This window comes from Athene cunicularia (assembly GCF_003259725.1).
Source record: "Athene cunicularia isolate RWA chromosome 15 unlocalized genomic scaffold, athCun1 chr15_part1, whole genome shotgun sequence".
Lineage (NCBI taxonomy): Eukaryota > Metazoa > Chordata > Aves > Strigiformes > Strigidae > Athene > Athene cunicularia.
Window position 1 is genome coordinate 5,937,583 of NW_020799121.1, and position 14,080 is coordinate 5,951,662.

The 14,080-nt window shown below is 62.3% G+C and overlaps 1 protein-coding gene across 1 annotated transcript in view; it reads left to right on the forward strand.

Moving 5' to 3' along the window:
• LOC113486218 (thyroid adenoma-associated protein homolog) overlaps positions 1 to 14,025 on the forward strand; it is a 17,065-nt gene extending 3,040 nt beyond the window's left edge. The window contains exons 3-32 of the mRNA XM_026859945.1: positions 544 to 721; positions 940 to 1,020; positions 1,304 to 1,331; positions 1,657 to 1,805; positions 1,996 to 2,118; positions 2,351 to 2,471; positions 2,738 to 2,889; positions 3,405 to 3,489; positions 3,797 to 3,933; positions 4,382 to 4,579; positions 4,958 to 5,654; positions 5,752 to 5,904; positions 5,997 to 6,106; positions 6,234 to 6,394; positions 6,650 to 6,816; positions 7,091 to 7,276; positions 7,858 to 8,009; positions 8,593 to 8,736; positions 9,055 to 9,159; positions 9,371 to 9,571; positions 9,847 to 9,997; positions 10,121 to 10,355; positions 10,502 to 10,741; positions 10,869 to 11,094; positions 11,198 to 11,440; positions 11,645 to 11,883; positions 12,088 to 12,270; positions 12,671 to 12,937; positions 13,031 to 13,236; positions 13,352 to 14,025. Coding sequence (XP_026715746.1) covers positions 544 to 721; positions 940 to 1,020; positions 1,304 to 1,331; positions 1,657 to 1,805; positions 1,996 to 2,118; positions 2,351 to 2,471; positions 2,738 to 2,889; positions 3,405 to 3,489; positions 3,797 to 3,933; positions 4,382 to 4,579; positions 4,958 to 5,654; positions 5,752 to 5,904; positions 5,997 to 6,106; positions 6,234 to 6,394; positions 6,650 to 6,816; positions 7,091 to 7,276; positions 7,858 to 8,009; positions 8,593 to 8,736; positions 9,055 to 9,159; positions 9,371 to 9,571; positions 9,847 to 9,997; positions 10,121 to 10,355; positions 10,502 to 10,741; positions 10,869 to 11,094; positions 11,198 to 11,440; positions 11,645 to 11,883; positions 12,088 to 12,270; positions 12,671 to 12,937; positions 13,031 to 13,236; positions 13,352 to 13,623 — 5,590 coding nt within the window. The 3' untranslated portion in view covers positions 13,624 to 14,025. The remainder of the gene's footprint in view (positions 1 to 543; positions 722 to 939; positions 1,021 to 1,303; positions 1,332 to 1,656; positions 1,806 to 1,995; positions 2,119 to 2,350; positions 2,472 to 2,737; positions 2,890 to 3,404; positions 3,490 to 3,796; positions 3,934 to 4,381; positions 4,580 to 4,957; positions 5,655 to 5,751; positions 5,905 to 5,996; positions 6,107 to 6,233; positions 6,395 to 6,649; positions 6,817 to 7,090; positions 7,277 to 7,857; positions 8,010 to 8,592; positions 8,737 to 9,054; positions 9,160 to 9,370; positions 9,572 to 9,846; positions 9,998 to 10,120; positions 10,356 to 10,501; positions 10,742 to 10,868; positions 11,095 to 11,197; positions 11,441 to 11,644; positions 11,884 to 12,087; positions 12,271 to 12,670; positions 12,938 to 13,030; positions 13,237 to 13,351) is intronic.
• The last annotated feature ends 55 nt before the right edge of the window (positions 14,026 to 14,080 follow it).

Genomic DNA, 14,080 nt, shown 5'->3' on the forward strand with positions numbered 1-14,080 from the left:
CCCAGGCGCGGTTCGGGAGGTGGGGAGGGGGGGGGGGCTCTGTCCCCGCATAGGGGGACCGAGCCACCCCCACTTGCCCTCATCTCCTTCCACCCGCTCTGCAGAAGCTGGGCAGCAAGTTTTAGGAATTTTTGGGCCCTCCTGCCCCCCCCGCCCCGCGAAGGGCTTGCGTTCGCCAGAACAGGCTGGGTTGTGGACGCTGAGTTTTTGAGTTTTGAGGAGTTTCACCCCCCCTCCCCACACTCCGCCCTGTGCAATGCTGAGTGCAGTTGGGAGAGAAGAGCATACACCCTGGGGCACCCCAACCCTAACCCCTCTCAAGATGGGGCACCCCTACCCCATCTAAATCAAACTGGGGTACCCCACCCCTAATTCCCACCAAGACGAGGCACCCTCACCCCAATCCAAATCGAACTGGGGTACCCCCTTTCCAATCCACATTGAACCAGGGCACCCCAAGCCTAATCTCCACCAGGCTGGGGTATCTCCACCCCATCCCCACAGAGCCAGGGTACCTTCACCGCCATCCCCTTCCTGTTCCAGGAGTACTGCCAAGAGATGCAAAGACAAGCACCTGGAGGAGGCTCTCCTGCTGTCGCGGGCGCTGGGTGAGGGTCTGCGGGCACTGGACGAGGCGGAGGCACGGCCCCTGCTCCGCTGTGTCCTGGCTTTCCAGATGGAAGCAACCGGCAGCTCCAGCTCTTTCCAGAAACTGGAACAGGTCTGTAACACAACCAGCTGAGCTGTGACTTCAGAGCTCTTTTAGCCACAAGTGCAAGCAGTGATCTCGCCCGGCTGTGCCTGCTGCCGGCGCAGCTCCGGTGCAGTGCATCCTTACCAGCAAAGGGGCCACGGTGACACCACAGAGCTCCCCGAAGGTGCACTGCAGCTGGTGTCTCTTGGGGGTCAGAGCGGCTGACTCGGGGTGTCTCTCGGCAGATCGTGACCCAGCTGGCGGTGGGGAAGGAAGCACTGCTGGCCCGGGAGGTGGGCATGCTGCTGGCTGGCCTGGAGGGAGAGGTGAGAGCACCCCAGTTGTGCGGTGGCACAGATTTTGCAGGGGCTTGACTGGAGCCCACGTGTGACAGGGGCCCCCTGGTTTGGGCTGCCTGAGGTCCTTTGCTTCTCTTTCTACTGTGCTGGGGGCTCGCCCTTGCTTGCAGCTGGTGACATGTGGCTGCCTGTCACACCAGCCCTTCACTCATCCCTGGGACAGCTTCTGGCACAGGCAGGACCCTCCTGCCCAAGGGAGCAAACCCCAGCATGTCAGCATTCAGGACAAACTGTCCTTCTGCCCCTGCAGGTGCTGTCTCCTGGGGACCTTCAGTCAGGTCAGTCTCTGCTCCTTCCTCTCCGGGGGCTTCTCCCAGCCCACACCACCAACACAAGAGACACCTCCTGCCCACCCAGACTGGGTCCTCTGTGCTCGTGGGAGGGGGCACAGGGCTCAGCTGGATCTGTGGGATCTCTGCAGAGGTCCCAGCAACACCCAATGGCTCTGCCCACCCCCCTGGGACAAGCCACAGCACCCCCTGCATCCCAGCCCCATTCTCACACTGCTTGCCAGCAGCACAGCCCTTAGCTTAACTGGGAGCAGGGCTGGCTGCGGCACAGTGCTGGGAGGGCCAGGGAATGATGCTGTCCCCTTGCCCGCAGTTTGCATGTTCACGGAGGAGAGCATCCTGGGCCGGCAGCACTGGCAGCAGAACCTGGCCCCGCTGCTGCAGCGTCTGGCCACCACCTTACGCTGGGTGCTGCAGAGCCAGCCCGCACCCGGCAGCACGTGGGGCTACCTGGCTGTCAAGGTAAGAGCTGAATTTTGGAGGAGGGGGGAAGGATCGGTGTCTGCAAGGATTGGCCAGGCACTGGCAGCAATGTCCAGGAGAGGTGTGGCACACAGCACCACTTCAGATGGCCATCCTGGGGAACTGCTGCTTTTTGGGAGGTGAGGGATGCTGACAGCCATCCCCACGGGCCCTGTCCCTCCTCCTCCAGGCTTGTCTCCAGCTCTTCCAGGCACTCCCGAAGGACGTGGCCCCCTTGGTGTGGAGTGCTGCAGGGAAGAGCGAAGCCCTGCAGAGCCTCTTAGGGCTGCTGCTGGAGGTGGCGTGGGGGAAGGTGCGTACGGCCCCCAGGAGGGACTGCCTGTGCCGAGGAGCAGAGCGATGCTGTCCTTCCTGGGTGTTTTCCCCATGCCCCTCCCCGAGGGGAGCCTGCAGAGGCAGCTCCAGTGTCTGAGGTTGCCAAGAGACCCTATGTAGTTGCCTGCATGGGCATGGAGGGAGGGTTAAATTGAGTTTGGTTTTAAATGGCGTTTTGAGCAGTGCCTTTGCCTTCTCTGCAAGTCCAGGCCCCAAACAAGGACACGAGGCTGCTGGCAGGCACGGCCTTGAGCATGCTGGTGAACACAGCCCCACAGCCTGAGCGTGGGGCCAGCGCCGTGCTGGCCCTCTTCCAGCTCCCTGACCGAGGTACATGCTCCATCCCAAGGCAGGGATGGCTTCGGGCGAAGGGGACGGCCGGGACAGGCGTGTTCGGGTGCAAGGGGACAGAAGCTAGCCCCACTTACCAGCAGTGCAAGCTGGACACGGCAGCGTCCTGCTCTTGGGGTCTGGGAGCCCCAGCTGCCACAGGCCACCTCCCATAGTCACTCCAGAATGAGCCAGGGCAGTTCACTCTTGGAACAGCATTTGGGCTCGGCATCTTTCTGCCATCTAATGCAGCCATTTCCCACCAGGTGCAGAGGAGCTGAAGTTTGGGGAGCTGGAGGTGGAGGTCCCCCCTGTCCTGGAGCCCGATGGGCTGGAGAAGCTGGTGTTCACCAGAGGTTTGCTGACATGTTGCAAAATGGACATCCTCAGCTGCCAGGTGGAGAGCTTCACCCACAAGGTAGGAGAGCTCAAACACAACAGCCAGGGCTTGAGAACCCTTGGAGACGGCTGGCAGCCACTAGCAGGGGCTGTGAATCCCTGGGGGACATAGCCAGGCTGCACCAGCAGCTCCACACATCCCACTGTGCACGGTGCATTAGGCAGGAGACTGCTTTTTCCAAAGACATCTGAGCAGGAATTTCCCTCTCCTGGGAACCTGGGGAGCTGAGAAGCCAGAAGCTGCTAAAAGTAGCCCCAGCACAAGCAAAACAGTAGCAGCTTTTGCCCCGTGCTCCTGCAGCATGAAGCTAGGGCTGCCCTGGGCCAAGTGTAGGCTCCAGCTCAGCCCATCTCCAGCATATCCTGAATTCTTAAGAGCTGAGAACTTCCAGACAGGGAGCTTTAAAAGCTAGCAATAAGCTGCTACAAGAGCAGAAAAACTAGGCAGTGCTCACTTTGCCTGTCTCATGGCGGGGTTTTCTCGCACTGGAAAGCCCTCTCCTGCCCGCTGCCTGAGCCACTGTGCTCCCGCAGGCCTGCCTGCTGCTGGACGTGATCTTTCCCACTGTGTGTGCCCTGACCAAGGAGCAGAAGGATTGCCACTACTACTGCTTCCAAGGTAGGAGATGATGATCACGCCGTGGTGGGGAGGTTTAAAAGGTTCACAGTGCTCATGCAGCACAGAGCCCTTGTGGTGCTTTATCTTCTCCCAGAGAAGATGCTTTTCTGGATCTTGGTAGCTGGTCTGGGAACTGCTATTAATTTCTCCATTCAGCCCAACAGACACTACTAACCTTCTTGGGCTCTTCTGCACCTAATGGGGAAACTGCTCCCCTTGCACATGGGGTCCTTAAGCCCATCAGCCCGCCCCGGCTCTGCAGGCGAGTCTCGGGTGAGGGCTGCAGCGGTGCTCTCTGCTCTTGCAGCCTGTGCCCTGTGGCTGCAGCGCCTGCGGGACAGCCTGCCTGCCGTCTGGCGCCTCACTGGCACCCGCATCCTGGCCCAGGACACCGAGCTGCTCCGGCAGCTCACCCAGCTGGTGTGGGACAATGCTGAGACCCCGGTAAGACCGTGCTAGGGCAGCCAGAAACAGCCCTTCCTTCACCTGGCTCAGCTGCTGTTCCCCTGCCCATAACTCAGCCCTGCCTGTTTCAGCTCCACCAACCAAACCACCCCCTTGCCTGCGGCTGCCTGCAGCTGCCCTCTGGCAGGGCAGGGGCACCCACACTGCTGAGGCTGGGGCACTTGTCACACACAGCCTGTGCAGGGACATGTCCTCATGTTTTGCCCTCCCCAGGCTGGGTCTGCACCTCCACCAGTGCAGTCCCAGCCTGTCCACATCTACTGGCTCACCACCTGCCCTCCCCACGTCCACAGCTCCTAACCCCTTGGTTACCAGCCAGTACTGAAAGTCCACAGACAGGGGAAAGCAAAGGGTCTTTTCTGACACAGCAAGACAAGAGGGAGCCCACCCTAATGGTTCGTGCTCGCTGCTGGCCTTCTCCCTGCAGGTGGAAGGGGTGTCTGAGTTCGTTCACAGCTCCTTCCGGCTGCTCCTGGAGATCTACCACCTCGAGTGCCAGCACTTCCAGGACCAGGAGAGACCCCTCTACCAACAGATGCTGCAGAGGGTGGTCTCGATGCCGTGGCAAATCAAAGCCAGATACGTGCCCCTGTGTGCCATTGTCCCCTATGTGGGCAGCCAACAGGTAGGGAAGGCGCAGGGACAGGGAGGCTTGGTCCCGTGTGGCACAGCCTCTGTCCGCTGCATGTCACCTTCCCCTGCCTGGCTCAGCCATGCGGGCAGGCAGCCTGCCCAGCCCGGGGGGCTGTTTTGATATCACCTAAGGCATAGAATCCCTGGTGGGGTAGTGAGCTACAGCAACAGTGATGCATCCCTGGGCACTGCCAGCGGGGAGGGAACCTGTGCCCATGGATGCCCACCAAAATCTGGCCAAAAGCAGCTTGGGGTGCCAGAGATCTTGGTGCCATGGGTGACCACAGTGTGGTCTGTACCCAGATCCATCCCCCACCGTACCCAGCCTTCAGCCTGGCACGGGGATGAGGGTCGTCTGCCTTTCTCCCAGGTGCTGGATGCCTACCCAGACCTGCCGCAGCACCTCCTGAGCTGCCTCTCCACCAACCACCTGTGTCCCGCAGCCACCGAGGTCTACAAGGCGCTGGTGCGGCAGCAGTGTGCCGAGCGGCAGGACGGGCAGCGGGGTGGGGAGGCGGCTCTGGCAGAGCAGTGGACGCTGTACTGGCTGCCCCTGCTCTCCCAGGCACTCCGCTCCCCCCGGCCCATCCTGCAGAGCAACGCCACCAACCACCTCCTCACCTGGACCCTGCGGCAGCTCCCAGCCACACAGACACCACTGGCCACCCAGTTCAGTGGCCAGGACACGGCATCGCTGCGGGCTTGGGTCTCGCTGCTGAAGGCACAGAAGAGCGTGGCAGGGTCCCTGCCACTGCAGGGCGAGGCGCTGGAGCGACTCTCCTGCTGCCTGGGTGCCAGCGAGGAGAGCATTCGGCTGGCGGCGCTGGGTCTGCTCTGCTGCAGCCCCAGCACCAACCAGCCCCTCCTGGGTACTGAGATGCAGCTGCTGCAGGAGTTCCTGCCCCTCAACCTCAACTGCGACTCCTCCTCATTCCGGCAGCTGCTGCAGGCAGCGGTGAGGAAGGCGCTGGTCCGGCTGCGGGACAGCTCGCTGGCCCAGCTGCGAGGGAAGGCACCCCGAGGCACCGAGCCGGGCAAGGCAGCAGGGCAGCTCGCCCAGGCAGTAGGTGAGGTGGCCACCCCAGCACCTCCATCACAGCCCTGGGGGATTTGCACACGGGTGCCCAGTCCAGCATCACTCGCTGCCATGCTCTTTGCCCACAGGCTTTGTGGAGTGGCTGCTGCAGCTCAGCGTCACCTCACTCAGCCCGGGCGCCAACTATCAGAGGAAGAAGACAGGTCTGCTCCTCCTAGCCACTGTTTTGGAGACCTGCACAGACACCTGGAGCCCCGAGAGGAAGAAAGGCCAGCCCCCACGTGAGTATGGGCAGCCCACCTGGAGCATCACCCCTCGGCTGCAGGGGTGCTCCCCACCAGTCCCATCCCACTGCCCCGTATCCCCCCTGCAGGGACCATGGCCGTGCTGCTGAGCTATGCCAGGCAGAGCGGCTGCTGGGACTTCTTCTCTCAGCCCAATTTGTTGGCACTGCTGGGCTGCTTGCAGGACAGCACTAATGAGGTGAGCATTGTAAAGACAAGGTGAGGCCACAGACACCTGCCTTGGCCCTGAGCAGGCTCAGAGGGAAAGCCCACTGTGTTTCCCTCCTCCCATGCCTTGATTCCACCCACCTCTCCTGTCTTGGCAGATCAGAGACTTGGCATCGGAGCTACTTGTCCGCTACTTCCCTGCCACGTTCCCTGAGCCCATCGCCCTGGCTCTCTTCCAGCTGGCCCAGGATGCCCTGGGCAGCCCCCGAGTGCAGGAGGCTGAAGCTGGAGCTGTGCTGATGAAGACCATCCTGCAGAAGTATGAGCTCCTGGCTTCCCCCTCCCCATGGTGGCACAGCAGCCCCTGGGAGTGTGTGTTGGCAGCACCGGTGTCTCACTGGAGTCTGTGTCGATAGCTCGGGGCAGCAATGGCTTGGGTTTGAAATAGCCTTGCGGTGGGGAGCTGGGTAGGGTTGGGGTGCAGGAACCTGCATTGGATGAGGAAGGAACCGCATAACACAGGATGGGCAGAAAACTCCCTCATTCTCACAGCAGTGTTTGCCTCTTCCCCCAGGTCAGACAGCAGCACCATGAAGAGCCTGGCCCTGGAGGCTGAAGCAGCCCTGACACTGCCCAACCGAGGCCTGTGCTTCGTTCAGCACCTTCTCCACGTGCTGCAAGCCCAGTACGCTGCAGCGTGCCAGGACCTGCTGCAGGCAGCAGCCAGCACACCGATGCACGGTACGGCCCCAGCCCAGCAGGCTCCTCCAGCAGGTCTCCTTCCTGGTAATCTGGAGCAGGCAGGAATTGTATAGGCAAGGCTGAGGCCACAAACTCAGTGCTGATGCCATGTGTTTGCCACAGTTCTCCTGTATTACTGCTCCACCTGCCCAGTGTGGCCTTCACCTGGGGGCCCTGAGCCCCCCTGCCCGTAAGCCATTTCAGCTGTAGTCTCAGGCAGGAGGGCTGGGGCTGCCCTGGCCACAGCTGTGACCAGAGGTGGGTGTGTGTGCAGGAGCCATCGCAGCCCTGCGGAGGTGCCTGCTCCAGGTGCCAGAGGTGGCCGCTTCCATGCGGGCAGCAGAGCTGGCACAGAGCTGGCAGGAGCTCCTTGCCCGCCTCGTGACCACGGTGAGAGACATCACCTCCTTCCTCCTGGGAGCACTGCAGAGCCAGCAAGGCCCCGGCGCCGGTGAGCAAGGTGAGAGTGTCCCTGGGGGTGACCAGCCCCAGGAACCACTGGTACCTCCATCACAGCCATCCTTAACCCAGCAGCCCTCCAGCCTGCGGGGAACACACTTGCTTTGGGCTCACTGCCTCTAGCAGGGGACAGCAGTGGGGCCAGGCAGGGATGGTTGGCCTGGAAGGTCCAAAGGAGGACACCTGGGCAAGGACACTCTAGCTAATGGGCAGAGGATCCAGGAAAATACAGGAGCAGAGTGGCTAGCACCTGGGTTTGGGTCCCTTTCTCAACTGCATGTGAGAACAGCAGCAGAAGTTGAGGCAAAAGCCTTCCAGAAGCAGCAAGGCACTTGCTCAGTTGGAGCAGCTGGGAGAGAGGGCCTGGCAGAACTCTTACAGCAATGATGTGGAAAGAGCAGTGGGGCAAAGCAAACCACGGTCCTGAGTGGGACACATTGCAGGACAGGAACTGCTGCCATTTTTGTGCACTCTGAACAGGGGACAGCGGGTCTCCCCAAACCCCCAGGGGCATCCCCCTCCCTCTTCCCCACACTCCCTGCAGGCACTGCCCCGCTCAGACCAGGCTTTTCCATTTTGCAGCTGCTGCCCCGTCGTTCGCAGACATGGGGAATGCCATCGGCTCCCTCATCATGCTGGGAAAAGGCCGGGGGCAGGAGGAAGAGGAGGAGGACTCAATCCTGCTGTCAGAGGAGCACAGCCTGATCCTGACCTGCTGCTGGGTATCAGTGAAGGTAGGCACCCCTCCTCATGGCACTGGGAAGATGGGCAGCCCAGCATGGCACCCACCTCAGCAGCTGGGTTCTTTAACTCCCCTTGGGGCATCCACCCTCCCTGAGGATGAACAAGGGGAAATCTCTGCCCTTACCTCGGACCTGCTGCACCCATCCTCACCCTCTGCCAAGGAGAGTGCAACCACCAGGCTCCCCAAAAGCCGCCGCCTGCCTGCCCTATGCAGCCCAGCTGGTTCCCAGGCACTGACAGACCCCAGCTGTGCCAGAGCCGAGCTCCCTGGCTTGCAGCCTTGCAGTCGCCCATCCCAGCTTCTCTTCCACAGCCTTTCCAGAGGCTGTCTGGAAAAAGGCCATCTCTGCCACACACACCTTGCAGCTGGCTGGGAAATGGCTGGGCCACAGAGCCTGTGCATGCTTGGAGCCACACTGGTAGCCACACTGCCTGATGGTGTCGGCAACCAAGCGCACCCATGCTGGGGGGCGACAGCAGCACCCATTGTGCTTCCCTGTGGTGGCGATAGTGGGCAGGACAGGAGTGGGGCAGCCCCACTACCCATCTCGGTGACCTTCTGCTTCTTCCCAGGAGATAGGGCTGCTCCTGGGGGGCCTGGCTGAGCTGCTGCTGGCCCCCACGCTGCCTGCTGGATCCGCGCCCCTCCTGCCACTCTCCACCCTGCAGATGGCCGTGAGGGTGTTCCAGGAAATCCTGCTGCGCTGCCGGCACTGGGTAAGAGCGTGTCCCACCTGGGGTGGCTCAGCCCCTTCACCACCCCTCCAGCCCTGTCCCTGCCCCAGGGCAATAGCCAGGGGCTCTCGCTGGCCTGCAGGGAGGGCGAGCACAGGGGGGCAGCGTCTGCTCTGGGGCAGGATGTGGAGCACGGCTGGAAGCCCCTGGCTGGGATCCCAGTGCCAAACCCTGTCACGTCCCCACACCATCATGTCTTCTTGCTTTCTCCTTCCCCTTTGCAAAGAGGTTTGTGGGGGCCAGTGGGTGCTGGCGGATGCAGCCTTTGGGGCACAGGGGCCTCACGCTGCTCTGCCCTAGGGAGCAGTGGAGGGCTGCAGCATGGGCTTCACCAAGTTCTGCGCTGCTCTGCTGAACCACCCAGACACGGAGCTGCAGGCCATCCCGCAGACCATGCTGGAGCAGGTACCGTGCTCATTCTGCCCCATGTTCTTCCCATGCCCTGGGGAGCCTCAGAGCCATGTCTCTGTGTCCCCCCACTCTCAGGCAAACACCCACCTGGCAACTGAGATGATGCAGCGCGGGGTTGGTGCAGCTGGCGCCCTCCCCTGCAGAGCAGCTGCAGGCTCCAGCCAGCAAGCTTCCAGCCATATCTCGGGTGGGTTTTGTTCCTCAGGGCTTAGAAGCGCTGAGTGGACCCCGGAGCAGCTCAATCACTCGCCGTGCCGCTGGCTTCCCCATGCTCTTCCTCTGCATTGTCAGCGGGGAGGCCCCGGCACAGGCACGGCCGCTGCTGACCCGCTGTGTCAGGACGCTGCTGGCCTTGGCCACCACAGCCCTGCCACAGGACTGGGACCAGACCCTCGACCTCCCGCAGGTGAGCACGGTGGGCACTGAGCCCCTGGATGCTGTAGCCTGTTTGGGTGATCTGCATGAGGTCTCCTAAAGGGAGCTGCACTGGGGCTCTGAGCTAGCTAGCGCAGAAACCTCAGGGTGAGCAAAAAGCTGCATCCCTGGCCACGCCACCCATCCCGGCAGCGCGGGAGCTGACAGCCCCATGGCTTCCCCATGTCCTCCCACCATCTTCCCTTTGGAGGGAAGTGTGAGCCCCCTCCCCACGCAGTGCTGCTGAGCCCCACACGCTCTCCCCAGGTGTGTGCCCTCCATGTGCTGCAAACGCTGGTCCGTGGCACGGGGCTGGGCAGCGCGCTGCTGCGACACGTCACACCAATGGTGGCCCTGGCGCTGCGGGGCCTGAGCTCGCCGTGCTGGGCCATGAGGAACGCGGCCATCCAGCTCTTCAGTGAGTACCGAGGGGGAAAGATCCCTGCAGAACCGCTGCAACCCCTCAGGGTGAGAGCGAAGTGCCAGGGGTCGGGCAGAGGGTGGACAGGACTTGACCCTGCTTTCTGCTCCATGTCTGCAGGCGCCCTCACATCCCGGCTGCTGGGCCAGCAGCGGAGCCGTGGGGAGGGCTGCCCAGCAGAGGGGGTGAGCCTACAAGCTTTCCTCGGGCAGCATCCCCAACTGGGCACCGTCCTGCTGGGTGAGCTGGGGGCAGCCACGGGGCCCGCACCAGGGGGGCCCCACCTGCGCCCCGCGCTCCACGCTGTCCTCACCCTCCTGGCCCAGCTGCAACCTGGTGCCGACAGCCCCAGCAGGTGAGGGGGCAGCAGAGATGCTCTGCCCTGGCCACGGGCTCCTGCAGCAGGTGGTCCTGCAGTGCCGGGGCTGGCCCTAGCTCTTGGTGGAGGGGGGGGTTGCTCCAGCTGGAGCATCACCACGCAGTGCCCTTTTTGCTCCGCAGCCCCTCTGCTCACTTCCTGAGGCCGCTGCTGGAGCTGGCGGGGAGCCCCATCTACGCCGTGAGAGCGATGGCTGCCAAGGCACTGGTGCCGGTTGTCCCGCCACCCCAGCGCCCGGGGCTCCTCCTGCAGCTGGCCCGGCAGCTCCCTGCCACACCTGGACAGGTCCGCTCGCACAACGCTGTCCACGGGTGTCTGCTGCAGATGCAGGCGCTGCTGGCTGCCCCTGCAAGCACCAAGGGGTGAGTGGTCCCACGCCATCCCCCGGGCCCTGTGGTCACTCTGTGCTGAGATGCAGCTTTCTGGCTGAAAAGCAGCGCCCGTGCCTGTGCTGGGGACCCCATGGTGAGGCTGCGTGTCTCCCCGCAGGCTGTCGGCCGAGGCTCTGCACCCTGTGGTTCTGCAGCTGGAGGCACGGGACTGGCTGCTCACCCCTGCCCAGCGCTGCCCGCTCGTCCGTGCTGCCTTCCTCCAGATCCTCGCCCTCCTACCCTCATCCTTCAGCCCTAGCTTCACCCAGAGCATCCGTGTTGCCATCAGCACCGAGCTGGGCAGCCTCCCGCCAGGGGGAAAGCTGGGATGCGCCGAGCTGCAGGTACTGCTGCCTGCCAGGGAAATCATGGCTGTGGCCTTCCTGGCGGTGAGCCCGGGGGTGGGAGGTGAGGAACCCCCACTCATGGGCACACACCCCACTCAAGGCCGAGTGTCGGAAGGAGTATCCTGGTTTTCTGCAGGTGGGCTCAGCCATCCTCCACCAAACCATGGCCCACTTTGTGTGCAGCGAGGCAGCCCAGCTGGTGGATGGCGAGCGGATCAGTGCTGTCTGCTCACTTCTCCGGCAACCAAATCCTGATGTCCAGCTTGCTGTCCTGAGCTGGGTGATTGCTGGGGAGGAAGGAACGTGTGAGGAGCTGGAGAAGGCTCTCAGGCTGACACTGCTGGTACGATAAGGCTCAGAAGTCACCGAGTAAAGCAGAGGGTCCCCAATGCACTGCACAGATGGGGTGCTGTGTGCTCACTGAGAAGCATGCTGCTCCCCAGGCTGAGGCTGCACGGGTGCAGGGTGCTCAGCTGGTTGCACTGAGGTTGCCACCCTGCAGTGCCAGGGCCACTAACTGTGTATCTTCTTTCCCACTGTCAACTAGGAGAGCTTGGGGTCGGTGCTGCGAGAGAGAAGAGACAAAGAATTCCTGAGATTGTACCTTGAGGCTTTGCTGCATCTTTACAGAGATCCCTCATCGTGGTCCCACGAAGCTTCCTGTAAGCTCCAGGGCTCCTCGGCAGCATGCCTGGAGATGCTGCTGCACATGGTGGAGGCTGAGCATCCTGGCCCCGACCTCCTCTTCCAGGTGCTGTGTGCTGCCAGCCTGCTGCTGGCCCACTGGTAGGTCCCTGTCCTGCCAGGGCACTCTGTCTGACCCTTCCAGATTTCTCCTTAGTCCTTGCTGGAAGTAGCCACAACTTCTTGCCTAGAAATCACAGCTTTGTCTCTGGGTCCTGTGGTCTCAGGGCAGTTGGTGGTCTTTGGACACTCAGATAGAGCTGGTAGGTGTGCCTGAATTCCCTCTCCTTCGCTGGGCTCTGACAGGGTTGGGGCTGAGGACGGGCCCCTGGCCGAGCGATGGTGCACAGCGCTGGAGCAGTGCAGCCGGTCTGCTTTGTCCGAGGTGCTGCGGCTGGCGGCCGCCTGCTCCCTGCGGACAGCGGGTGCCAATGTGGTGCGACGATCCCTGCGTGCTGCCTGTCCCTCGCTTGTCTCTGTGGCTCTGCGGTAAGTCCTTGCGGAAGCAGCACTGCCCACAGCCCTGGGGTGTTGCAGGCTGACCCTGCAAAATGCAATGTCCTCTGCAAAAAATTAAAGGGCATTAAAGAAAACTCCACTCATTCAAAAATCACTAGCACTTAAGAGCTTGCAGCCTACAAAAATTGGTGGTGGTATTTTAAGAGAAGTAGCCAATCCCTTACGAGCAGTAAACTGCATGGTGGGTCCCTCCTCTCCCAAGCAGTGATCTTTCAGGTAGTGTCTGTGCCTTTCACGCCACAAGAGAAAAGTCCTTCAGAGAAGCATTGCCTGGGGAGCTCTCATCCTTCCCCCCTCTCCCGACAGGTTGGGGATGCTCAGGGGAGTGTGGTGGCCTTCCCTTCCCTTTTCTTCTCTTCCCTTCCCCCAGGCTGATAAATGTGGGCATTCACCTTCTGCAAGATGAGGAGCGGGAGGTCCGGCACGAGGCCTCGTGTTTCGCCAGCCTCTTGCGGCCAGATCCCACGGAGCCACTCCCAGGTGGCTGTGTCTTTGTGCAGGACAATGTTGGGCTCCAGAGCCTCCTGCAGCTCCTCCTGGCAGAGTTTGGGGACCACCCGGAAACCTTCGACTCACTGCTGTGGCACCTTCCTGTCCTAGATCTCAGGAGCATTGTGGAAGAGCTGGAGACCAACAAGTGAGTTGCCAGACCTGTGGGCTGGGTACGGGTGAGTGTGGGGTGCCATGGGGCTAGTCCTCAGCTTCACTTGCCCCTTGACTGCCCCCTCAGAGCTGCCAGCCTGTACAAGGAGGATGAACCCAACGTTTTTGCAGAGCCGGCTGCCCTGGCGCAGCAGCTGCTCCCCATCCTGCTGCAGCTCCTGGAGAAGGCACCTGCCAGCAGCCCACTCCGTGTCTCGGCTCTGCGCTGGCTGGCGGCTGGGGGCCCTGGAATCCTGCGTGACCTGCGGTACTGCAAGCACCGCTGGAGCCAAGGTATGGCACAGTGTGAAACCCCCAGGACAGGCAAGCTGGTGTCCTCATCCCCCAGGCCAGTCCTGCCTGGGGGGACCCTGTCATGCTCACAGCTCCTTTGCCTGCTCTCCCACAGAGGCTGCTGCCCGCGGGGGGATGAAGGCACTGGGCTGTGCCAAGCTGCATGTGGCCGTGGCTGTGCTGCTGGTGAGGGCCCAGCTGGCGGCACAAGCGCTGCAGGTGCTGGGGGAAAGTGCCACCACCGTACCAGGACTGGGCTGTGGTGCCCAGGAGCTGGAGCAGGAGCTCGTGCTGGTGCAGGAGCTGCTGGCGCAGCATGGACTGGCCCGTGTGCCGAGCCAGAGCAATGCACCAGTGGAGCCGGGACCCCCATCCGGGGCTGCCTGACAGTTCTGGGCATGGAGCAGGGTCGTGCCAAGCCCCGCAGCCGCGAGGCTCCTGGCTCACACTGCCACATCCCTCCATTTGCCAGATGCTCGCTCTGGCCCCCAGCCAGGACTGCCGGTTCGGTGGTGTAACTCAGGGGAACCCCACTCGCCGTGCAGGACGGACTCACTTCCTTCCCAGTGTTTTCTAACTCTCCATCCCAAGGACACCAGTGCAGCGTGGCCTTGGCCTGTGCCAGCGCTCTGCCCGCAGCATCCCTGCCCCGGGGTCTGGCTGGGAGGAGGGGACATGCACCCCGGAGCCCTCGCACCCCCTTGCACTGCTCGACTCCCACCACCTTATTTTTTTTGACCAGTGTTTTAGCTCATGGCCAACCTGGGGCTTTTATCCCAAATAAAGAGGCCAAGACCATTCCCAGCGTGGAAGCCTTTTCATTTCCCCGCTCAGGAGGGGCGGC